The sequence below is a fragment of the Aspergillus ochraceoroseus genome (assembly GCF_002846915.1).
Source record: "Aspergillus ochraceoroseus IBT 24754 chromosome Unknown P175scaffold_8, whole genome shotgun sequence".
NCBI classification, from domain to species: domain Eukaryota; kingdom Fungi; phylum Ascomycota; class Eurotiomycetes; order Eurotiales; family Aspergillaceae; genus Aspergillus; species Aspergillus ochraceoroseus.
Window position 1 is genome coordinate 399,014 of NW_024468483.1, and position 23,527 is coordinate 422,540.

At 51.0% G+C, this 23,527-nt stretch overlaps 10 protein-coding genes across 10 annotated transcripts; 6 read left to right on the forward strand and 4 right to left on the reverse strand.

The window, feature by feature from the left end:
* Positions 1 to 1,045: 1,045 nt before the first annotated feature.
* On the forward strand, positions 1,046 to 3,308 carry P175DRAFT_0518480 (DUF2841 domain-containing protein). The gene is made up of 9 exons (XM_040899058.1): positions 1,046 to 1,090; positions 1,202 to 1,266; positions 1,334 to 1,544; positions 1,597 to 1,690; positions 1,760 to 2,106; positions 2,168 to 2,353; positions 2,416 to 2,433; positions 2,458 to 2,656; positions 2,693 to 3,308. The coding sequence occupies exons 1-9, from the start codon at positions 1,078 to 1,080 to the stop codon at positions 2,955 to 2,957; spliced, it is 1,398 nt and encodes a 465-aa protein (XP_040749451.1). The 5' UTR covers positions 1,046 to 1,077; the 3' UTR covers positions 2,958 to 3,308.
* Positions 3,309 to 4,232: 924 nt separating this feature from the next.
* Positions 4,233 to 6,398, forward strand: P175DRAFT_0443998 (Zn(II)2Cys6 transcription factor; the record flags this gene model as incomplete). The annotated part of the gene is made up of 4 exons (XM_040894208.1): positions 4,233 to 4,419; positions 4,486 to 5,162; positions 5,222 to 5,835; positions 5,891 to 6,398. The coding sequence occupies 4 exons, from the start codon at positions 4,233 to 4,235 to the stop codon at positions 6,396 to 6,398; spliced, it is 1,986 nt and encodes a 661-aa protein (XP_040749452.1).
* Positions 6,399 to 7,607: 1,209 nt separating this feature from the next.
* P175DRAFT_0503947 (HSP70/90 family co-chaperone CNS1) lies at positions 7,608 to 8,487 on the reverse strand. The gene has a single exon (XM_040897731.1). The coding sequence runs from the start codon at positions 8,405 to 8,407 to the stop codon at positions 7,775 to 7,777; it is 633 nt and encodes a 210-aa protein (XP_040749453.1). The 5' UTR covers positions 8,408 to 8,487; the 3' UTR covers positions 7,608 to 7,774.
* Positions 8,488 to 9,657: 1,170 nt separating this feature from the next.
* Positions 9,658 to 10,153, forward strand: P175DRAFT_0503949 (uncharacterized protein). Its single transcript, XM_040897732.1, has one exon. It carries the CDS (start codon positions 9,723 to 9,725, stop codon positions 10,119 to 10,121), a length of 399 nt encoding a protein of 132 aa, XP_040749454.1. The 5' UTR covers positions 9,658 to 9,722; the 3' UTR covers positions 10,122 to 10,153.
* A 120-nt stretch (positions 10,154 to 10,273) lies between these two features.
* On the forward strand, positions 10,274 to 11,557 carry P175DRAFT_0503950 (peroxidase). The gene is made up of 2 exons (XM_040897733.1): positions 10,274 to 10,623; positions 10,695 to 11,557. Exons 1-2 carry the CDS (start codon positions 10,514 to 10,516, stop codon positions 11,515 to 11,517), a joined length of 933 nt encoding a protein of 310 aa, XP_040749455.1. The 5' UTR covers positions 10,274 to 10,513; the 3' UTR covers positions 11,518 to 11,557.
* A 1,818-nt stretch (positions 11,558 to 13,375) lies between these two features.
* Positions 13,376 to 15,292, reverse strand: P175DRAFT_0443791 (uncharacterized protein; the record flags this gene model as incomplete). The annotated part of the gene is made up of 2 exons (XM_040894199.1): positions 13,376 to 14,616; positions 14,740 to 15,292. Coding segments are annotated over 2 exons (1,794 nt in total), but the record flags the coding sequence as incomplete, so codon positions are not given.
* A 1,084-nt stretch (positions 15,293 to 16,376) lies between these two features.
* P175DRAFT_0503952 (40S ribosomal protein uS13) lies at positions 16,377 to 17,458 on the forward strand. Its single transcript, XM_040897734.1, has 2 exons — positions 16,377 to 16,837; positions 16,934 to 17,458. The coding sequence occupies exons 1-2, from the start codon at positions 16,641 to 16,643 to the stop codon at positions 17,229 to 17,231; spliced, it is 495 nt and encodes a 164-aa protein (XP_040749457.1). The 5' UTR covers positions 16,377 to 16,640; the 3' UTR covers positions 17,232 to 17,458.
* Positions 17,455 to 19,751, reverse strand: cp3 (carboxypeptidase C PRC1). Its single transcript, XM_040897735.1, has 3 exons — positions 19,660 to 19,751; positions 19,022 to 19,569; positions 17,455 to 18,953 (listed from the first exon to the last, which is right to left on the reverse strand). Exons 2-3 carry the CDS (start codon positions 19,515 to 19,517, stop codon positions 17,788 to 17,790), a joined length of 1,662 nt encoding a protein of 553 aa, XP_040749458.1. The 5' UTR covers positions 19,518 to 19,569; positions 19,660 to 19,751; the 3' UTR covers positions 17,455 to 17,787.
* Positions 19,752 to 20,341: 590 nt separating this feature from the next.
* On the forward strand, positions 20,342 to 21,477 carry P175DRAFT_0444318 (guanine nucleotide exchange factor SDO1; the record flags this gene model as incomplete). The annotated part of the gene is made up of 2 exons (XM_040894222.1): positions 20,342 to 20,408; positions 20,489 to 21,477. 2 exons carry the CDS (start codon positions 20,342 to 20,344, stop codon positions 21,475 to 21,477), a joined length of 1,056 nt encoding a protein of 351 aa, XP_040749459.1.
* A 248-nt stretch (positions 21,478 to 21,725) lies between these two features.
* On the reverse strand, positions 21,726 to 22,925 carry P175DRAFT_0412484 (tryptophan synthase; the record flags this gene model as incomplete). Its single annotated transcript, XM_040893063.1, has 2 exons — positions 21,726 to 22,170; positions 22,264 to 22,925. Coding segments are annotated over 2 exons (1,107 nt in total), but the record flags the coding sequence as incomplete, so codon positions are not given.
* Positions 22,926 to 23,527: the final 602 nt, after the last annotated feature.

Below are 23,527 nucleotides of genomic sequence, written 5' to 3' on the forward strand. Positions count from 1 at the left end.
GTATTTTCATTCTTCTTTCCTCAAACGGCTTTGTTCGAGTTGGAACTAACTTCCGTCAGTGACCAGTAGTCCGCGCTTGACAGCCGATGCATCAGGTAAGGGATATTTCCAGCAAGCGACAAAATTCGGTAAAACGAAAATAAGCAGGAACGCGAATTGAAAATATACGAGAAATCGACTGTGGTTGAGAAGAGGATTATCCCTGTTTCCCTGGCAATTCTCGAGCATCATACTCAAACCTCTGGGCGGGACCCGAAAGATTCTGGAGCTATCTCTTGTACCTAAGCAGGGCCAGGCTGATACATTCCCATTTGTTTCTTACCAACATTCTTTAGGGAACAATGGCACTCAACCCAAAGGAGGCACAGTCAAAGAGCTGGATAATTGGACAATATTGCCACCATTGGCGTCTCACAGTGCATAATGGCCAAGCAAGACGCCCCTCTGGAGTCCAAAAGCAAACCTCTTTCACCCTCCCCCCGCTGTGTGTGTGTTGAATAACCCGCATGTACGGAGCTGCTGGGATCGAAATACGATTCAATGCCCCACCCATATTAATTTCGGGAGTTGATCACTGAATCTTTTTGGAAAAATAGAACGATGCAGAGGGACATTAGCCTCGACGCCCAATGCATTCAAGCGGATGGAGACCCGGTCATATGTTGTGCCACCTAAAGCCACGCACATTAGTGACACAACCTTTGGGCTGATCAATAGGTTCTACTGTCGTTCATGTTGGACTTCTTCGTTGACGGTGTAGAGCCTCGGGTTTCTAGCTTGAGTTACATTTCCAGCCGATGCGTGTCCGACTTGGTTCTATTACTTTTTTTGGTTCAAGATGTTTTGCTGGTGCTAACTTGGTGCCCAGCCCACTCCGAATATTAAACATGGCCTTCCAATCGGCGCTATTTGATACATATATAACTACATCCTGATAGACAGAAGGACAGATTGATTAGTGGATCCCAAGGAAGAAAAAAAAAAAAAAAAAAAAACCAAAACCAAAACAAAGCAAAGCAAAGCAATTTTTAGTTCTGGCATTTGAGTAATTCTGGCATTTCCGCGCCTTTAAGAGAGATGTCTCCTGACCGTAAGTATCCTCCTCAGTTTTCTGTACCTTGATTGGTATCAGGAGAATTTACGAATAACCTAAAAGAAAATACATGGGGAAGGGCCTGGGTTAACGGTGTTCTTGTTTCAGACGATCCTCAGTCACCATCATCCATCCTTGCGAGTCAACCGGCATCTATATACTCCCCATCTATGGTATGGAACAAAGGAAATCAACCTGTAATATAGAATGAACGAACGAAACTGACAATATTTCTTCTAGTCTCACACTCCGATATCAATGGATGCGCCGCTGGACAGCTTAGCGTACCTGCATTTCGCCTTGCTCTATATCGACGAAACTGGGAAACTACGATTCGAAGCTTCTCCCTCGATTGCGAATAACTGTCAGACGATTCTGTCACCAGATGTAACGGACTCTTTTCTACGAGCGGTGGCATTGTCCAACAAAGGAGATACAACCAAGCTTCTTGGTGCGAAAAACCTTCTTACCAACCTTGTTCTAGTAATAACTAATCGGATTAGAATCTTCCGAGGGCAAGTTCGAAGACTCAAGGGGGAGGAGTCCACTCTCGCCAGAATCACCGGACGCTCCGGGTATCAGCCGTAGAGGCTCGATGTATGTAGTCCTTCCTTCCCGGTAGCAGCGAGCTGGGGTATACCGGAAGCTCACACACACGCAATCCAGTTTCCAACATACAGACAGCCAGCAGTCAAAACGAAAACGGGTTTCCCACGAATGCGTGGTACCCATGAGCATAACATGCCATCCGAAGACTATGCTCCCTATTCGGAACCAAAGCCTACTCCGACGATACTATGAGAAAGCTTTCGAGAGCCTGCAACAGATCAACTGCCGCATTTTAGCCAAAGCCTATATCAAGCTCGTTGAGCCTCGGAAACAAGTCAACTACCCTTATAATGGCCGCAAAATCATCTCAGGCTCTTCTCAGCAATTCGATCCCGAGATGACGAAGCCTGCCTGGTGGCCTACAGGCGTTACTCACCGCGAACCAGATCACCTACTGAAAGCTGGTGAGTCTAGCCAACCTCCATTCCCCACAGCTTGTAATATTTTTTTAACCACTTCCAACAGAGAGAATCCGTCTTCTTGTACACATTCTCTGTGAGCTTCGCGAGAGCCACGCAATCTGTGTCGAGAAATTGAAAGAAGCCGATCAATCCATCCGCCGACAAATTTCCCCTGTCGAGCGTCTCCAGGTTCTTGATGAGATCTACCGTGTGCGTGAGGAAGAGGAAAGCTACCTCGATGGCAGAACAGGTTAGTCCACTTATTTCCTCCCCAGCTAGAATTTCACTCACGCGTCCTTCCCCCCAACGCAGATGGCCAGGCTGTTGTCTGTATCTCTCGCGTTCACCTCCCAGACATGACAGATGCCCAAGCATCTCTTTGCTCCCCAACTGGCTCAATGCTGAGATCGGACTCCATGTATCGCAAAGAGATTCCCGACCTAGAATCTCACACCTCAGTTTTCCCATCCTCTGGCAGCTCCCCTACCAGCGACATCCACACAACCCGGAAAGCACATTCGTCCCAGTCGCCCTCAGCTGCAGCCTGGGATGCGTGCGCTCCAGCCAACGCATTACCGCCTATAAATAGCGTCAGCAAGCGACCCACACCGGATACTGCCACTCCATACACGCTTGACCTCACCACTTCCGCCCTTTTCCCACACCAAGAACCCAGCACACCTCTAGATGGACAATCCTTTACCCTGAAATACTACACAGATCCGCACCTGGCTGCTCACCACCCGCTCCAGCCGGGTGTACAGGGACACTCACAGTCCCAAGCCTCCATGCCTGTCATGGGTCTATCAGGCGCCGATCTGGGTTGTACAAATCCTTACTATTTTAATTATTAGCGGTTCCTTTCTCCCTCCATTTTTCTTCTTCACCTTCCTATCCTTCTCCTCGGGGCTGTGCTTCGGACGTGTTTGAGTATCGTTGAGAACCAGGTTCAAGCACGTCAGCCATGGAATTTACTGTACTTACTATTTCCTCTCCTTTGATTTCCTTTGTCTTTGTCTGCTTTCGGGTTCACTCCAAGGAGTCCTGGTGTACATCTAACTAATACAGCTAATGGGAAAGGGGGTGGCAGGCGTCCAAGATAGACAACTTTTACTGCTTCATGTGTGGTACATGGCAAGAGTACCTTATCTAGCGATATGTACAAAGATACCTAGTCTCATAATAAACATCTTATTGTCTACTTCCACTGTAAATCTTTTTCTTTCTCCTTGCGTAGTTCTAATCATTTATGCTTGTATACATGGAGGAACTCACGTCCTCTTAGACAAAAGACGACAGCCCAGTAAAGTAATAGATGATGACCCTACCGATTAGTTACTCCAGCTCCAGCTTTGTACCCAATTTTCTAGATTTTAATCATGAAAGATCATTTCTTAAAACAGTCTGCCAGTTTAGTCTTTCCTAATGCGGTAAATCCCGATAACATCCGGCAATCCGATTTTGTGGTTAGCGTCATTCGACCCAAATAATTAGTTAGTTACAGGCAGAGTGAATAGTTAGTTAACCATTTAGTAACGACGTTGCTTCAGGTGGGGAAACGGTCTTAAAGGGAATCAGGATGAGATTTATTTCCGATAGTTATCGTAATGTAATGGGTTCCGGTTTAGTTTATTTGGGTGGGTGGATGGATTGCTGTTGCTTATATATGTATATATATAGAGCTAGGAAGCCCTAACTAACCACTCACTAGTACTATAGCTGCGGCGGAGAGAAAGACCATGCGTGTTGTATCTATTCAAGCGCTATGACTCGGAGTAGATTCATCTGAAAAGGAACACAGCCTTTTCCGGGTGCGTTGGTGTTGGTAACGGATCTCCCTTGGTTGAGATCTTGTATCCTATGTATATAATAGGGCCCTATCTAGACAACCTCTTAGATCTATAACGGATGGGTATTAGCGGTGAATCGGACTTAAGTATACATACATAATAATTAAATAATCAGCCTCATCTAGGAGAATAAAAAGGTTGTCAGCCGTCGTGCTCATGATTTTCTCCTTCCCCGGACTCCTCCACTGTGGTGCAACATTTCAGAATCTTGTCCAGCAATTTATATACCTCGTTAAGCACTTCCTTGGACTGTATTCCCCGAATTGCATCCAGATTCCCATGTTTCACCATGTGGAATTTCCGGCTCCCAACGCAGGTGGCCACTCTCTACCCGACACAACCCACACCAACGGCCCGAAAACGAGATTTCGACCACGCACTCACAAGGCCTGCGATAGATGTCGGCAGATGAAAATAAAATGCGATGGCGTTGTGCCATGCGGACACTGTACCCGTTTTTTTTACGGTTGGTTTTGCTCTCTCGTCTTCCCTCGTTCTGGGTACGTACCTGGGCCGGTGCTGATGTGACAAGATGACTGCGCGTATTCCGAGTCCAGGCGGAAAAGGAGGAGAGCTTCATCGCCCGCAAGAGATTTTCACCACCTAGAAAGACGCATTCGAGCTGTGGAGGAATCTTGTCAGAGACTTGCGGATGCAAGCACTCCGTCTACCATTTCTCCTGGAACCCCTTCGCAATCTGCGAGGCTTCTTCCTTCCAATGCGCCCAATGACATGGTTGCAGCTACGGAGCCCGATCTAGATACTGCAGACCGCAGTATCGAAAGCCGCCCAAATCAGGGGGAAGCCCGGTTTGTGAGATCATCAGCAGACTACGGGTTTGTGGAACGTTTGAAAGCGGAGCTGGGCGACTGGCCTGGCACCGACTACAAACACAGGCTGAAAATCCTCGAGCAACCAACTCCCTCTCTGTTCACCGGTCCAGGCGCATCCATTGGCTCAGCTCCACTTCCACCGCTCACAAGAGCAGAGCAGCTGGTGAACCTGGCTCTAGACGCGCATACCCTGTACCAAGTGGTCCACCGGCAGAGGTTCAATTGGTTTTTCCGCTTGTTATTCTCCCTGAACCGGCAGGATTACAGCGAAGAGGAAAAGAGGCATATTCCGCTGGTCTATGCCCTCATGGCTCTTGGATGTCTGCAGGAGAAACGAAACGATCTCACAGACAATCCGGAAAGCCCGATGATGATGGTGGAGGGGTACTCAGCAATCTAATGACCTGTTGAAAAAAGAATGCATGGGCTAACGAGAATAGAACGAAATATTTCGAAACCTGCCGCAGCCTGGTCGACCTCATGGGTTGCGACGATCTGATCACGCTGCAAACCATCTTTTACCTGAACCTGTTCCTCTTGAGTACAGCCCGAATCGGACCGTGCTATACATCCCTCAATCATGCTTTGACTATAGCTTTTCGTATGAATCTGCACCAGACTCGCGAGGGCGATAGTCCATGCACGACGGAGGTCCGAGCAAGGTTGTTTTGGTCGATTAAGCACCTTCTGACTATGGTGTGCGCAATGTCTGGCCTTCCCAAACCCATTGCCGATGATGAGTGTGATCTTCCTTTCCCTCGTGGTATGGATGATTCCGGTCCGGAAACGGTCCCAGTGCTGGCACAACCTCCAGCGAATGGACCCCCAGGGCACCTCTCCTTTTTGAAGCTGCATCGTATCCTGGGCCGCGTTGTAAGAAGACTGTATCCGTTGAATGGAACCAAAAACACCCGTGAAGGCGGTGCAAGGAGTCATTTGGTTAGCACCGAAACAATTGCGGCGCTCGAGGCAGAGCTGCAATCGTGGACAGAGTCTTTACCCAATGATTGCCGGTTAGGCCAACAGAAGCATGCCCTCTACCTCGAAAGGTTGGCTCATATCTTTACTGGATCCCCGCAATACCCTGGCTAAAAGGTCAAATAGATCCAAGTACGAGCTATGCATGACCTTTTGCCATGTTCAGATATTTTTATATCGCCCATTCCTTCACTACTTGGTCCCAAAGAGTAACGGGCATAGCCACACAGGCCAGGAGTTTCAAAAATACGCGTCTGCATGTATTCACGCGAGCCGCAACATCATCCGTCTTGCAGAGGACATGGATCGCAACGGTCTTCTCTTTGGGTCGCAGTGGAGACTAGTACATATGCTGGCCACCTCCTCGATATCCCTACTCTACGTTGTTCTGGGATGCAAGACATCTCCGCTTGCACAAAAGGTTCTTTGCGACTTGAATATAGCCAAGGGGTTGTTGACTCGTCTTCGTCCCTATCTCGTTCTAGCGCATCGCGCGCATGTTGCGTTAACAGTAACCCCCCCCTGCCCTACGAGAAGATACGAGAATCGTGCCCAACTCACGTATACAGATACTAACGTCGATCTTTTTCAATCCCTCTCCATCCGCACAGGGCCAGAGTCCCCAAGTGGATGATGGGTTGTTCGAGCACCGTACCCCGGAAAAGCCTGACAACGCATATACTGCCACAATAGCCGAAACCGCTCTCAGCATCTCCTCCCGCCGACTCCAGAATCTGGCCCTGTATGCTGTACCTCCGACAGAGGGTGGGGATTCCCATTCCACAGAGACAGCCCGTTCGACTACCACCACAGTCGTCGCTAGATCGGAAGCAGAAGCATCCACCAGCCGAACCGCAGCACCCCAGATTGACCGGGTATCCTCATTGCCATTACGCACCGACGGCTCCTCCCATTTTGATTCAAGGTTTCTCTCTTCCCAGGATAATCACATAATACCATCCTCCTCCTCCTTACCTACTGTCGCCCTGATCCAAGACCAACTCAACCCTCTTCCCGGAAACGAAGCATTCCCCGCGGACCTCCCATTTAGCGACAATACCTGCTGCTTCTTGGAAGCTCGGCCCTTTACCCTCTTGCAGAATACAGATACAAGCAATGAAGACTTTTTGCAACTGCTAGGGTGCGAGGGGGCGGATTGGGACGGAATCACAGACACCTTCCCTAGACTTGGGGGGGTGTTCTAGAGAGATTATTTTATATATATATATATATACATCCACATTCCATTCTTCAACCCTTGATATAGATCTTTTTTTTTTTTTTTGAAAATTACTCTGACTGGCAGTATCCAGGAATTATAATTACAATTACAAGTACAAGTAGTTAGATCTCCCGTGGGCAATGGCCTCAACCCCAATAATGCGTAGACGTATACCATCCATATAGCCAAGTGTTTGGTCTGACCATTCTCAAGAGCTAAGATACATGGGGGTTATTCGTGAGAGCCCTAAGACCCCCTGGAACCATCGTCACCCACGTAAGGTGGATAGGACTCTTGGGTTTTGATTTGATCACTGGTGTATACAATATGGGAGACGTTAATAGCATCTATTCCCCTTTGTTGGATTAAATGGACCGCATTGACCCATAATGTTGTTGTTGTGTCTTCTAACCCTAACCCTATGGGAACAAGCAGTTACCACCGGGTTGAGCAATGTTGGCTGATTTATTTCTATTCGTAATAGCAACAGCAAAGATTCTGTACCGACCCGGTGTGGCCTCGATCGGTAGGCTATCATTCATAATCTCATGATCGGTTCAGGTCTGCATCGCCACACTGTAAATAATGCGAATCTCGATCTCATCTACATAAACAGAGTAGATGGGGTCTGGATTCGTCATGGGATCTGATGCAGAGTCTCCGAACGTTTCTTCCTTTCGGCAGAGACGCCGTACAGAGTAGTAGGTAGTCGTTCCCTTACTCCGGACTCCCCCGTGGGTCGTAGATGCCGGCATCCACTATCTGGAACCAAGCAAGGTATTTCTCACTCAGCCAGTTTTGCGCGCTTTGATGGCTGCAATGAACTCTGCACTCTTGGCGGTCGGCACCACGTAGATGCGGACCATCTCGTCGACCACTTCGACCTTGCCTCCGCTCAGAATCTGCAACAGCGGCAGCTTCTTGCCTGCCTTGATCAGACCCCCGGTGTTGGTCTCCATGAAGCAGTCCACGCCTGCGATCGTATACTCCTTCCTCGTATCCCATGGCAACGGGAAGATGTACTCAAGGTGGTCCGTGATCGAAGACATTTCAGAGAAGCCCTTGATGAAATCCGACTGCGCATCCATCGGGTACAGCAGCACTGTGGGGAATTCAAGGGTGCTTTCAGGCGACAGAGGGTCCGGGGTCAGACGGATGCCCGCGTCCTCCATCTCGGGTGGCTGGTTGGTCTTGCGTGTTCTGATCTGCCTGGCCTTCAGCGCAGTGTCCAGTAATAGCTTCTCCTTGCGTTCTCTTTCCCCCTCGGCCTTCTTCTTCGCCGCAATACGTTCCAGGACAGTCTTGCGCTCGGCAATCTTCGACGCAACAATCTGCAATGGCTTATTCTCCGGTTCAAGCGCCAACCCACGTGCCGCTGCATCCTCCGCTTCGGGAATCCTATCGAGCGCAAACAACGCCATCGAGGAACGGTAATACGCCTTGACATTCCGAGGATTCAACTTGATCACCTCAGCACAATCAAGTGTTGTAGACCGGTAATTTTCTGCTTTTATTAGCCCAGCCTTTCTCATTCCCAACGTTCAAGACCCCCCTCCCCCCCCAAAAAAAAGAGAAAGAAACATACTCAGTTCCAAATTGCACAGAGCACGATTGATATATGAAGCCACCTCGGCCTCCCGAAGAAGCTTCTTCTCCTCCTTGAGATCCTCAGGCTTATCCCACTTATCCTCCTTGGACTTGATAACCGCAATACTCTTCGTGTAGAACTCCTTTGCGTCGATCCACCGCTTCTCCTTCGCCCGCTCGTTACCCTGTTCTCGGAAATTCTGCGCCACCTCGCCGCGGGTACCTTCATTCTGGAGCGCGCGCAAGGCATCTAGAAGGACATTTTCGCCATCTAGCGCAATAATCATCAGCATCTTTCCCTAGCCCGCCACACACACACACACTCTCTCTCTCTCTGTCTCTCTCTGTCTCCTCCAATAATATCACACATAAAATAGAAAAGTTGAAGACTCACTCTCATCTCCGGCCTTGCTAATATCCGTCATGAACAACGGAGTCTTGTTCAGAATATCCGCCAATTCGTCCGTCGTATGCGAGTCTACGGCCGCCATCGCCGGGGGCATCTTCGGCGCCGTAGGGTCCTTTTCCATCTCCTTGAGTCGTTCCGCATTGCCGGGGATGGGGAGCGCCTCGGGGGGTGCCAAGTTCGGAGGCGGGGCGTTGAGATCGAGAGACTCGTCAAAGTCGTCGGGGAGTTCTTCTATGCGCGCCATGGTTCGTTTTTTTTTTTTTTTCCGGTTTAAAAAAAAAGGCCAACAGGAGGGAATTATGCCGTTGGGTATGATTTTGATTTCTTCGTCGTTCGTCGCTCGCGAACATTTTTGAGACAAACAGGGCAAACAGGAGGGGGAGGGGTGATAGGGCTAGCCCTATCTTTGTCCGAAAGAGGAACAGGATACATAAAGAAAGGGAGGAGGAGCGTAATGTCTCAGTTCTATGGTGGTTGATGGTTTCTTTCTTTAATTGAACAAAGGAAAGATGGAGATAGAGATGGAAATGGAAATGGAAATGTGCAGAAGAGTTTGCTGCCTACTGTAGTGTAACAGAAGTGACCACCAGTATAGATACAGAGAGATATATATATATATATCTATCTATACGCAGACATTCATACCCCCAATAATACTTCAACATCTCTGAGAGTATTGATCCATCTTACAGAGCATATTTCTCTCTCATTCTTCATCTTCAATACACCCCGTCCTGATCATGCACTCATCAGCTTCATTGGAAAATATCCACACTCTCTCCCCCGCCGCCAAAACCGCCTTGATGCAATCGCTCGCCCACGAGATGACCAGTACCTTCATCGCCATCTCCAAGGAAATCCAACGCGGCACTCTCACTCCCCACAACACAGTCCCTCTGCACCAGGTCATCCGCACCATAACCCACACCACGGCAGCCGCGCACCGCAAACTCGAGCGGAAACTGACGGCATACGAACGGCGGGCAAAACGGTGGCGGGCCGAGCGCCGGTGGATACGGCAAGAATTTGCGCAAGTGGTGTGGCGGTCGAAAATGGTGCACTTGCGGTGGAAGACGCGGGTCGAAAGGCACTTGAAGTGGAAACAGTGTTTAAACTGGGGGAGGGAGGAGTTTTGGTGACGAATCAAGATGAGAGAGCATCACAAGTAGAATGGGTCCTCCGCAAAGGGTCCAAAGGCAGGTTCATCATTTCATGGGGTCTGGTGGTGGTCCATGATTCGGATTGTCCAGAACTAAGAAATTCAAATAGAATCTTGTCTTTTTCTCATTTCTTGATGCTGTTGTTGTTGTTGTTGTTGTTGCTGCTGGAGTGTGTGTAAATCGTGAGAAACCTCGGCTTTTCCCTTTTCGACCTGCCGAGGCCCCCTTCGACTTTTGCTTTGAATCGCGCATGTGTGTTGCCTTTCCCCCCCATAATTTACGAAGGTATCTTCTGGTCTCCTTTTCTTTTCTTTCTTCTGCTTTAGTTCTCTCGAGTGGCTTTCAGTTAGCTTCATTCATTGCATTTTCTCATGTCCAAACTCGGGGATTATGACGCCGTCCGCCGTGACATCGTCGCCCAATTGAAGAAACCCGACTACGACGACGGCAGCGCAGGCCCAGTCTTCGTCCGACTAGCATGGTGCGTTCTTCCCTTCTCTTCTTATTCCTCATACCTTGGATACCACAGACTGACTGGAGAAACCAATGAAGGCACTCAGCCGGCACCTATGATGCTCAAAGCGACACAGGCGGCTCCAATGGCGCCGGTATGCGCTACGAAGCCGAAGGTGGCGACCCAGCCAACGCAGGCCTGCAATATGGACGCGCCTTCCTTGAGCCCGTCAAAGAGAACCACCCCTGGATCACATATAGCGATCTGTGGACGTTAGCCGGGGTCGTGGCCATCGAGGAGATGGGCGGTCCCAAGGTCGAATGGAAGCCCGGTCGTACGGATCTCGTGGACGACTCCAAGGTGCCCCCGCGTGGCCGGTTACCCGATGCAGCCCAGGGCGCTGATCATCTGCGCTTGATCTTCCACCGCATGGGGTTCAATGACCAGGAGATCGTGGCGCTCGCGGGTGGCCATAATCTGGGCCGGTGCCACGGTGACCGCAGCGGGTTCCAGGGTCCCTGGGTGAACAACCCCACGCGATTCTCGAACCAGTTCTTCAAGTTGCTGTTGAATCTGGAGTGGGAGCCCAAGACGTTGGAGAACGGGATGAGCCAGTTTGTGCATGAGGATCCGGATCTCGCGGATGGCGACGACGACGACGAGGAGGAGCCGCTCATGATGCTGCCCACGGATATTGCGTTGCGGGATGATCCTGCGTTTCGTCCCTGGGTAGAAAAGTACGCCAACGACAAGGACCTATTTTTTGACCATTTTGCCAAGGTGTTTGCCAAGTTGATTGAACTGGGGATTCGCCGTGATGCAAATGACAATATCCTCAACACAGATAACGTCAAGGGCGGGTATGTCTCTGCACCGAAGAAGAGTAATGTGGCCACTGGACCGTCCCGTGCTCGGCTATAGATTTTGGCGTCTTTATTTCCCTTTTTTTTTTTTTGAGAGACTTCTTGTGTTTGTGTATAGAGATTTTGTTATGTCCTGTTTTTGCTCTGTGAATTAGATTAGATTAGACCTTAGAGACGTTATGTAGAACAAGACTAGATGGAAGTAGGAATATACCACTTCGATTTTCTTTTCTTTTTTTCCCTTTAACAAAAAAGACCCTAAGACTCTGGTGAGAACCCGGTGGCTGCAGCATTTATATAATAACTTCCACGGTCATACTGATGTCTGGGGTTGGGCTTCCTCCGGTATTGGCTTTCATTATGGAATTCTTTTTGAACGGGTATTCAAGGACAGATTGATTTTGTAATTCACTGTTCTTTGTACACAATTATAACACATCTATATACTAGGTATGTACCCAACCATGACCCCCCCCCCCCCCCAAAGCAGATCTAAACAGATATACGCACCGGGGTATAACGCTAACAACATCAAAAACATGTAGAAAGACTCCGAAAAAGAAAGAGAGAAAAAAAAAAAAAGATCAGAAAAGGGAGAAGGATCACTTGCGTGTTCCCTTTCGTTGGCTGGGCTTCGTCACCCGCGAGATTGCCGACGAATTTCGCGTACTTTGCGTGGTGCGACGTACTGGCCCACCCGCTCGTGAAGTGCTTGCCCCTGAACGCCCTGCCCCTGAAGGTCCTGCTCCTGTATCGCCTACTCCAGAGTCGTCCTGATCGTCACTGCTACTATCATCCACCTCTATCACTCGCTGCAACGGCGGTGACTGTGGTGGCTGTGGTGGCGGTTGTAGGGAAGTGGTTTGTCCGGCTTGCGTTAACAAATATGTCTGCGGCGAGCTTCCGTGCGTCGTAGTAACAGTGATCGACCCCCCATTCCCCCCTGGTGGTGGTTGTTGCGGTTGTTGCTGATACGAGATTTGCAGCATGTCAGACCCTGAAGACGAAGAGGGGGTGTTGAAAAATTGTTCAAGATCGCCGGTTACCGTGGCCTGCTCCAAGTCCCCCGGGTTAACTATAGACCCCGTTGAAGCATCGTTGTTAGTGGTCGGAGCAGCAGCCACACTCCGTTTCCATCCCGGATGCGCGACTGAAGTTGAACCCATGAGCGCGCCACTAGATGTCATGACAGCTGTTCCAGGAGGGGTCGCGAACCAAATCTGCTGCGGCTGGTCATGCGAGACAACCCCCGCTCCTGTACCCTGTGTAGGCGGTGTTGGGGTCCGGGGCTGGACAGAAGCGCTAGTAGCTCCTTGGGTAGTGGCAGGAACTACCTGGACTGTGGTAGCAACAGTGCCAGCTGCGGGCGGCGCCTGGGCAAAGGTCCCAGTAACCGGTGCGAAATTTCCTGGTGGTGGTACGAAGTAAAAGCCTTGGGGCTGCAAGTTTAACCCTTGAAAACCGCCCGTGGAAAGCCCCGAAGGGCTCCTTATTCCCAATGTAGGGGTTGCAGTAGTCTGCGTAGCGGTCGTCGAAGTAGTCGCAGTCGACGTGGTGTCTGCAGGTACTTGAGCAGTTCTACCTGTCAATGGTTGCGTCGTGAAGACTGGAACCCCAGGGGCCAGGCTAGCAAGGACACCTGTCGGGCTGCTTCCTACCGACGGCAGAGGTGGATAGGGTGGGTCTGTCGAAGCGAACTGCGTAGTTTGCGGCTGTTGGCCGACTGGTGCTTGGTTGAAGGTGGTTGTAGTGCCCGTTGCCGTTCTTACAGTCACCACGCGGTCCCGGTTGTGAGTAGGGTTGTAAACATTCTGGGACAAATGAAAGCGTTGAGAATCCGAGGGCAGGGTGTGGCGTTGTGGCCATGGATAATTGCCGATAGACCTAGAGGCGTGAGGCGTGGACCAAACATAGCGATGCTGCCTTAGGATTAATTTATGTTCTTCATCTAGCTTCTTCATCTGGCCCACTGCTTGCAGGGCCATGCCGATAATGTCCGAGGATGGATTCGTCACTCGTTCGTATATCAAGAGAGGGATCGACCTGTTCACCCACCAATCGTCAGGCACTCGGTCATTTTGACTGGCCGGTGGAATACCTCCCACAATGAGTCCCATATTCGCCGGCTCGTACATACGAATCGTTCGTCGTTCCTCCTCTCCCCGCTCGGTGTCGGTCCAAAAGAGGCGATGTTCATTGTTGTCGCCACGGTAAATACCACCCAGCCAGCGATAGGTTACAGTCTTATCCACAAGGTCGGTATTTCGATATTTAAAGGTAACATCATTGGTGTGGTTCCAGATAGAGACACTGTCATGGAGCTTCACCACCATTCGCAAGGGAACCTCCGAGAAGTACCGCCGAAAATGTGTGCCGTTGTGCTGGCCACATAAAGAACAGTCCCTGGACTGCCGATCCTCGAAGGCACGCTCAAGTAAGTCTTGCATGGTTACCCCGTGTTGGTCCGTGTCTCGGAATGAAGGTTGGACAAAGTAGGTATTGAAATACCCAGTAGTATCAGCGCCAATGGTACATTGGCAAGGGCTAACCTGTTCTTCGAAAGAAATCCTAAATTGCTGGAGGTTTTCACTAACCGCGCCCCAAATGAATCTTGCGGCATAATGGGCGTTCTCGGAAAATCCAGGGACGGCAGCAGCCAACAAGGTTCGAAATTGGTGTTTCAATTGGTATCCAGATTCCGCGCTACACAAATCCCAGTTTACATCGGTAAGCTCAATAAAAGATTGCTCGACTGGGTGAAGTTTCATTTCCCATCCAGGATCTTCCCGGTCAATATTTGTTGACCCAGCGTCTAGAAGTTTGCCTGCCGTGATCAGGCAGTCCACTGCAGAGGAATTACCCTGTAAAACCGGGCCCCGGCCTCTAATGGGGTAGTACTGGCCATCTGAGTCCAGACGCATCCTGGCATAGAACGCTTCCGGGGTGAGTCGTACATGAGAAGCCGCCGGGAATGACCCGATTGTTGCCTTGAATATATCGGCCGCACTTGTGGCGATTATGTGGCGAGGAGCATGCATCGGCGCAGACCTGGGATGACGCTCAAGATCCTTGTATGCGAACCGCATGACAGTTCGCTCTACCGCCTCAATCACTTCCCTAGCGACGTCTTCAGGCAGATTGGGAAAGTTGACAAAATCTGGGTTACATCGGGAAGGAGCCTGAGCCGGGGGAAGAGGTGTAGCTGAAATGCCATCCAGGACGGCAGCATCAGAAACCGATGGTGTATTTGGAATAGCAATATCATCATCGTCGTCGATACTCATCGCAGTAGCGATGCCGGTGAGTCCCGCATCGTTGTTGTTGTTGTTGTTGACCGCCGGGGTTGGTTTTACCGCGGACGAGAAGAGAAACTGTTCTAGGTATAAATCCGGCCACTCTGACTTGGCGTGGCTGGGCCTGATATAGCCAGGTTCGAGATTCTTGAGTATGTCCGGAAGATCAGGGTAAAACCGACTAACAGGCAGAATTTCATTGAACCGAAAATGCTTCCAATCGAGGAGTCGAGGACCAGCATCTCGGGTGAAGTCTAGGAGTTCGCTGAATGTCGCTGGTCGGTGTTGGTTTGCGTGGTAGTAAAATAACTTCCAAAGACCTTTGAGCATAACCGGATTGGTGACTCGCGTTGGAAATCCATGGTCGATTCCCCAGAAATGAAATTCAACTAGCTTCGTAATGTCTGTCTTCCGCAGTCTACGAGTGCGGATTATACTTTCAGATGTCTCTCCAAGGAACTTGTAATCCTGAGGAGGATCAGGCAAAACATCCAGTATGAAGTTGGCAACAGGACTTGGAGGATTCGGATATTGGACCATCCACCAGGATTCCTGTTTCTTGGCCATTTTGTAAGCGAAAAACTATTAGATTCATGTAAAAGAAAAGTAAGGTTGTGGCCCGGGAGCTGAAATGTAGGGAAACCGCCAATGAATAAATGTACAAGGCGGCCTCGCCTTAAGGCTCGTTGCGTCGAGTCCCAATCACCATAAATAGGTTGACACAGAATCGAACAGAGCAGAAAAATAAGGAGATCTCTATGTTCAAAGACCATGTCCCACATCTAATGACAGGTCTAGTTCTTTCATCAACGTGAAAAGCCACTGCGCACTAACCATAGTATCGGGACTCCCTTTTGCTTTGTGCAAGGACCATCCGTACTTGGTGATGGTTGTGTTGATTGATTGGAGAATACTCCTGAACAAAGCGCGCAAATTGCATGTCTACTAAGTTAGATTCTTTATATCAAAGAGGCCTCTTTGGTCTGGAAGACTGTGTCAAGAATTGAAGAAGCTATTTTAAGAAACGCGTTAGCAGCCATTCCTAAACACTGTCAAGCCATTCAACAGTAAATCTAGGTGGTTTCTGATCAAAGAAATTGCCCGAAATGAGGGCTCCTCCCTGGTCTCCATTGTCTTCAAGGTCTATACGGAGCCAATTGTATCTCGAGGCGAGACACCGAACAAAGAAGTAAGTATCGAGTCCGTATCGGCAGCAAAACATCGAGTCTGCCTAGCAGGTAAGCCGTTTGGCAATGCACCGATGAACGACGGCTCAGGGTACCCGGTAACGTCTGGCCTCCTTCGAGAAGCAACCGTGGAACCTGCTTGGATGATGAAGAGTGAAGAGTGAAGGAGAAGGAGTCACTCACTGTTCAAGGTAAATGTGAATGTGAATGCGAATGCACACATCTCCAAAAAGGGAAAGTGTCTTAGTCATCAGGGATAGGGCGCACGTGCAGTCATCTGACCAACGAGTCACCTGACCACTAACCTATTTCGATTAGCGCCAGAACAAGCGAGCCCTGGAGTGGGCCAGACCTAATATGGCTAGATCGATACTTACGCGATCCCACAACGGGCGAGCAAAGTTGAAGCGCTGGCGAAGCCCTCGACTTCACTCCTCTTCACACCTCTCGCTGTCGACAACCCATCGCGATCCCGTTCGCGCCATCGCCCATCATGTGTACGTTCTATGCCTTTTCCTAAGCCATCTGGAGTCTATCCGTGTGGCTTTCGGTGTTCTGTCTGTGTTCTGGATGGGGGAGATTTGAGGAAGGAAGTTGGGACATGAGACCGTCGAAATGTCATACGGATAAGAAGAAGAAGAAGAAGAAGAAGAAGAAGAAGAAACAAAACAATACAAAAAGAACTCTACGAAGGAATGGAAATGGCTGACTTGGATTGTTTCAAATTTACAGCGCTCGTGTCCGGCGAGAAGACGAACTTCCAGTACATCTTGCGTCTGCTCAACACCAATGTTGACGGCAAGCAGAAGATCATGTACGCCTTGACCCAGATCAAGGGTGTTGGTCGCCGTTACTCCAACTTGGTCTGCAAGAAGGCCGATGTTGACCTCAACAAGCGGTACGTGGTTTTTTTTTTTTTTTTTTTTTTTTTTTTTTCTCTTCTCCTTTTGCAAAAGAGACATTGTAATTGACATGAGGGATTTTCCATCTACAGTGCCGGTGAACTCACCACCGAAGAGCTCGAGCGTGTCGTCACCATCCTCCAGAACCCCACCCAGTACAAGATCCCCTCGTGGTTCCTCAACAGACAGCGCGACATCACCGATGGCAAGGACTCCCAGGTTCTGTCCAACGCTCTCGACAGCAAGTACCGTGAGGATCTCGAGCGCCTGAAGAAGATCCGCTCCCACCGTGGTCTTCGTCACTACTGGGGTCTCCGTGTCCGTGGACAGCACACCAAGACCACCGGTCGCCGTGGCCGCACCGTCGGTGTCAGCAAGAAGAAGGGCTAAGTCATACGGTTTATCGTTGTTTGCTTTCATTCCTTTCTGCTTGCTGGAGTGGATCGAGCGGTCAGGGATGCGAAGGTTTTTCTTGTGTATGTTGGTTGGTGTGTTTTAACGAATACCTATAGTGGGACCAGGTGTTGATCATTAAAAAAGGCAGCACGGGGTCCATAAAATGAAAAAGAACCATACCAATATGAAATCAAAAAAATTAAGTCAAATTTCATGAGGCCTTTGGCGTAGATGGCATTCTCGACTTGCCTTCCGATCATTCAAGGCGATTCCAACCCGTGGGACAAGAGTGTCTACGCTACAGATACACGTTCCAGATACCCAAGAGAATTTCTCTATGAAACCTGTCTAGTTATGCACTAAATCCGGGACTATGTATGCACTCCGAGCGAATCCAGAGCAATGGAAACTATAATAACCGGTCATTGGCAAGGCAATTCGCAAAACTATCGTAAACCAAAAAAAAAAAAAAAAGAAAAGAAAATCATGTTCCAGCGTATGCTCTAGCGAGAAGCAAGATGATATATTATCAACCATCCGTGTTACACATTTAAAACCATTCGCCTCCCAACCAGCGGTTGAAGAACTCCAGAGAAGATTCGGGCTGGTCCATGGGAACCATGTGGCCACCACCGAAGATACGCATGAAGGTAAAGTTACCGTGGCTCTTCAGTTCGCCAATCTTCTTGCCCTTGTGCTCGTTGTCGACAATCGCGAGGTCCTCCATAGGAGCGGCAGCAAACTCAGTGTGGCCGGGCCACTCCAGAGCCTCAGCCCAAGCCTTGTTACCAAGCCAGTTGCAAATGTAATCAGCATCACCCGCATAAATCAAGACAGGGATCTGCTCCAGAATGCCAGGAACGAGACGGTGGTAGGGCTTCATCCAGTCACCGTGGAAGAGGAAGTTCCGGTTAATGTCAAAGTTGCAAGAGTCATAGCCATCGACCTCAGCACCCACAGCCTCACGAACTGCAGCCTCGTTTAGGTAGTCGCTAACATAACCCATGCCCTTGTAGCAGAGGTTGTTAGAGTCCTCACACTTGCCGCGAACATCATAAACGTTCTGTCCAGTACGTTGGTAGGGGCCAATGAGGGCGTTGTTACAGTAAATAGAGGCAGGGACGCAGATCCAGGTGCTTTCGCTGTTGTAGCAGGACTCGATCATGGACTGGCACCGGGGAAGAGCGTTGTCCATGGCACGGCAGCTGCTCTCATCCAGGACAGCGGGATAACCACCGTCACCACAGGCCATGGGGCGGTAGTATTCGTACTGAGTGAGGCCATCCGTGAGGCCGTTGCCAATGAGGACGGACTTCAGGTTAATGTTACGCTTCTTGTGGGAAAGAATCTCCGAGGCAAAGACGGGGATGTAGTGGCCAGCATAAGACTCGCCGGCAATATGAAAGTCCTGCTTCGCATATTCAGGGAACTGCTTAAAGAACAGGGTGAGCAAGGCATAAACATCCTTGCCAGCAGCAACAGTATCGCTAACAGCAGAGCCACTGTAGGAGTAGCCAACGTTGACAGGCTGGTCTAGGAAGATAACGGAAGCGTTAGAGTTCCATGAGAACTCGTTGTAGACGGGCTTGATGTTCTTATCGATACTGCTGGGGCCGAGCTCCATGAAGAGACCAGTAAGGGAAGAGCAGCCAGGGCCACCGTTCAGCCACAGAACAACAGGGTCGTTCTTGGGGTCATTACGAGATTCAAAGAACCCTGCAAAGTCAGAACTTCGTATTCATCAAAATTGGGGGAACTTTGTTTTTTTTATCGGGTAGACTTACAGTAGAAAAGATGCTTGTCATTCTCGTTATCATCAAGATAACCGGTGAGTTGCTTCACGCCGGGGTCGATACCCAAGACGCTTGGGTCGGTCTTCTTGACCCTCAGATCATAAGAATCCAGCTTTCCCTCGATCTCTCGCTCTTTCTCACCGCCGGCGCCAGTCACCCAGACACTCTGGACATCAGAGCCACGAATAATGTGGTCCCAGTGGGAGTCAGGACGACGGGTGTGCTTCTTAGGCAGGGAGAAGAGGGGATTATGATCCATAGAGTTGGGAAAGGCATTTGCCGCCTCCTCCCAAAGCGCACGAGCCTCATCCGAGAGCGTTTTGAGCTGTTCTTCAAAGGCTTCAAGGGGCTTGCTCAGCTTGGGCATGTTGTGCTGCAGAGTGTCCTGCAGGTTGCTACCGAAGTCCTTGAGTCCACCCAAGACCTGCTGGGCAGGACCAGCCGCAGCGGCCGCTCCAACGAGCAAGGTCGCTGGCAAAACTCTCATTGTGGTCTAAATATATCGATGTGAAGGGAAAGGGAAGAAAGGAGATGGGTACCTGGGGAGAGAGCCTATCAGCAATGGGGTCTATCAAGGGAAGAATGATGAAAAGCTGGAGATGGAGATGGAGGGGGAAGGAGGTACATACAGTTAGGAGATAGAGAACCCAGAAAGAAGCAACTGATGAAGCAGTTACTTACGGACGAGGGAGCAGGGAGATAAGAAGAGACGAAGGTCGTGAAGGAGGTGACGAGGCGGTGGGCGGCCTGAGGTATCCAATGACGACGATAGGAGGTAGCAGAAAGCGGAGGGCAGCCAATCAGAGCGGGATTTCCATTTCGGGCTGTCAGGTGATGTTATTCCTAGTTAGGAAATAGCCTCCAGTACCCGCCTCTCCGTAGTCAATGACATGACCAGGTTTATTCCACTCGATTTCTGACTTTCCCAGTAAATTTCCACTGGGATACTTTAAGTATGTTTGGAATGGGGTCCTTCCAAAGATGAACGAACGATGCCGCTGAAGCAGAGCAACCATAGCAACTTAAGACGATTGTAGATTCGATTGATTTTAGGCTTGTGCTGTAGCTTAGTGATTGATTCCGGCTTTACTATCTCCCGATACCTACCGGATAAACATCAATCCGCGGCGTTGCCAAGTCACGGGACTGACTCGATTGCTGAGTCATCAAGACACGTGCGCCCCACCAGGAAAATACCGCCGGCCAATCAGCAGCGAGCACCCCACTTGGGCTCATCCATCCGACACTGACGTCGATGTCAACATTTTCCACATTCTAATAAGTGAAGCAGGAGGCTCGCTCGCAGCAAAAATGCCCATCAACCAGCCTTCCAACCAGATCAAATTTACGAATGTGTCGATAGTGAAGCTGAAAAAGGGTATGTTTTTCTTTCTTTCCCGCTGTCCAACGCAAGCAAGCAAGCAAGCAACCGAATTCACACGTGAGAAACAAATCCAGGCAAGAAACGATTCGAACTCGCCTGCTACAAAAACAAACTCCTCGAGTACCGGTCGGGCGCGGAGAAAGACCTGGACAATGTGCTGCAAGTGCCGACGATTTTCCTGTCCGTGTCCAAGGCGCAGACGGCGCCAGCGGCGGAGCTAAGCAAGGCGTTTGGCGGGGACACGCCGGCGGATGCCATCCGGGAGGAGATTCTGCGCAAGGGCGAGGTGCAGGTTGGGGAGCGCGAGCGGAAGGAGATCGCGGAGCGCGTGGAGAGGGAAGTGCTGGATATTGTGTCCGGGCGGTTGGTGGACCCGACGACGAAGCGGGTGTATACGTCTGGGATGATTTCGAAGGCGCTGGACCAGTTGACGGCGGCGAGTGGGCAGGTACAGCAGCAGCAGCAGCAGCAGCAGCAGAATAGTGCGGCGGAGGCGGTGGAAGGCGAGGTCGAGGAGAGGGAGGCCGCGCTGAGAAAGCCCGTGTGGACGGGGGTGAATGCGAGCAAGTCGGCCAAGAGTCAAGCGCTCGAGGCTATGAAGGCGTTGATTGCGTGGCAGCCGATTCCGGTGATGCGGGCGCGCATGCGGCTGCGCGTGACGTGTCCCGTGTCGATGCTGAAACAAAGCGTCAAGACGGGCGGCGGGGCGAATAAGGATAAAGAGTCGCTGCCGGGGGGGGGTGGTGGTGGTGGTGGTGGTGGTTCCAAGGCGAAGAAGGGAGCGAAGGGAGGCAAGAAGGCGGCTCGACAGCAGGATTCGGATGGGTCGTCCGATGCAGAGGGATCCCCTGCGCCGGCCAAGGGGCCGAGCACCGTCAAGGATAAGATCCTCAGTTATATCGAATCGGTCGAGTCACAGGAAGTGGTTGGGAGCGATGAGTGGGAGGTGGTCGGGTTCGCTGAGCCCGGCGCCTACAAGGGATTGAACGAGTTTGTAGGCAACGAGACCCGCGGGCGAGGCCGAGTAGAGGTTCTTGATATGACGGTTACTCACGATGAGTAGACGGTATGTTATGAATGAGTGGGGAGAGATCTTGGAACGGTCATGATTGACGATAGTATATATCCTAGTCGGATGCAATGGAAATAAAGGTACGAACGTCGTCTTATCTATTATATGCATAGATATCTGGAACAAATTGTATCATCAGGAGAAAAGAGCCAGCCCACCAACCAACACAAGGTATCAAAGAGATTGCACCGAGCCATACATGAAGCAGAAGAAGAAGAAGAAGAAGAAGAAGAAAAAAGCTAACCAGACACAAGCAAGACAACATTTCTACCCGGGCCCAACTCCCTCGCCAATCTGATAGTCTCCAAAACCGCATGTCCCGTTGCCAAACCAGGCACAATGCCCTCCTGCTCACAGAGCAGTCTCAACCCCCGCACAGCCTCCTCACTGGACGCCGTCACGGTCTCCAAGCGATCGATATCCTTCCAATGGGCCAGCTCCGGCCCGGCACAGGGGAAGTTCAAATCCGGCGCGATAGAACGCGACGGGAGGATCTGGCCGTCCTCATCCTGCAGCATCAGCGTCCGACAGCCGTACATCACACCCAGGGAGCCATGCGTTAGAGGTGCGGCGTCGGCCGGTTCCACGCCCACCAGGCGCACGGCGGGGTCATCGATAAACGGCGCAAACATGCCGAGGGCAGCGGCGCCGGACCCGACAGCGGAAACCAGGGCGTCGGGGCCCCTCTGTGGTGATGGTCGTTGTTGTTGTTGTTGTTGTTGTTGTTGTTGTTGTTGTTGTTGTTGTTGTCGTCGTCCCCCCCCCGTCAAGCTGGACATATGCGCTTTGATCTCCTCCCCCAGGAGCGCCTGGAAGGTGCGAGTGATGGTGGGCATCGGATGCGGGCCCACCGTGCCGCTGAGGATATGGTAGGCGGAATCCAAGCGCGAGAGCGAATACTGGAGCGCCGAGTTCATGGCCGCCCGAAGCGTGCCACCACCAGCAGCAACGCCCGTCCCCGCGGTGAGGACCTGCGCGCCGAGTTGCTTCACTTTCGCCACGGCGTCCGGTTGCGCCGCGAGATCCGCGGCGCCCATTACAATCGTGCATTGGAGGTTGAGGCGCGCGCACATGGTGGCGCAGACCAGCGCGTGGCCCGCGAAGCCGCACTCCATGATGATTTCGGATTTGTGGAGGCGCTGCGCGAACAGGACCTGGCCGACAATGGTGCGGGTTTGGGCGCTGGCAAAGGCGTTGAGGTCTTCGCGTTTGAGCCAGATGTTGGCGCCGCCGCCCGCGAGCTGGGTGAGGTTGCGGGCCAGGTGCAGCGGGCTCGGGCGTGCGAGCGGGCAGTCGGCGAAGTCGGTCCAGAAGGAGTCGTCGACGGTGAGCGTGTGGTGGAAGATGCTGGGGAGGCTGAGGAGGATGTCCATTTGGAGCTCCGGGGCGAATTGGCCGCCGAATTGGCCGAAGCGGGTCGGGCAGTCGGCGGCTGGGATGGAGAGCTGGGATCTGGGCCTGGCTGGGGTGTTCTGGAGGTGGCGGAGGTCGGAGATGTTGAGGTTTAGTAGGTATGTCTCTTCAGCGACGCGGAAGGGGTGGTTGTCGTTCTTGTTCCGGCGCCATCGCTTTGTATACGGCGGTCTGGAATGGAGGGTGGTTGACTTGACAGATACAAGCATTGTATTGTGATGTCGATGCAGATGCGTACAGCCGTCTCAACAAAACCGCACGGATAAAAGCTGGCTTAAATACTTTCTTCCTTCAACAAGTCTCCCCGACAAGGTCCGAATGATTCTTCGCATACTCTCCAGTGAATCACCGAATCATTCACGTATGCAGTCGCCACCTAACGTGAACACCAACTGTCCAATAATGCCAAGTTTAGTACGGTACTTTGATCTCGGTACAGTGTGTACTCTGCATGAGGATCAGAAGGATCGCTAGACCCATCGAAGACGCAGTAGATTTCCCGCCATCGAACCTCCTACTGGACCCCAACCTGGTCAGCGAATCAACCCATCATAGGATACCTGCAGCCTGTAGATGGTATAGATGCTGCAGGATCCGCCGCACGTTCCCCCCGGCGAACCCAGAGACC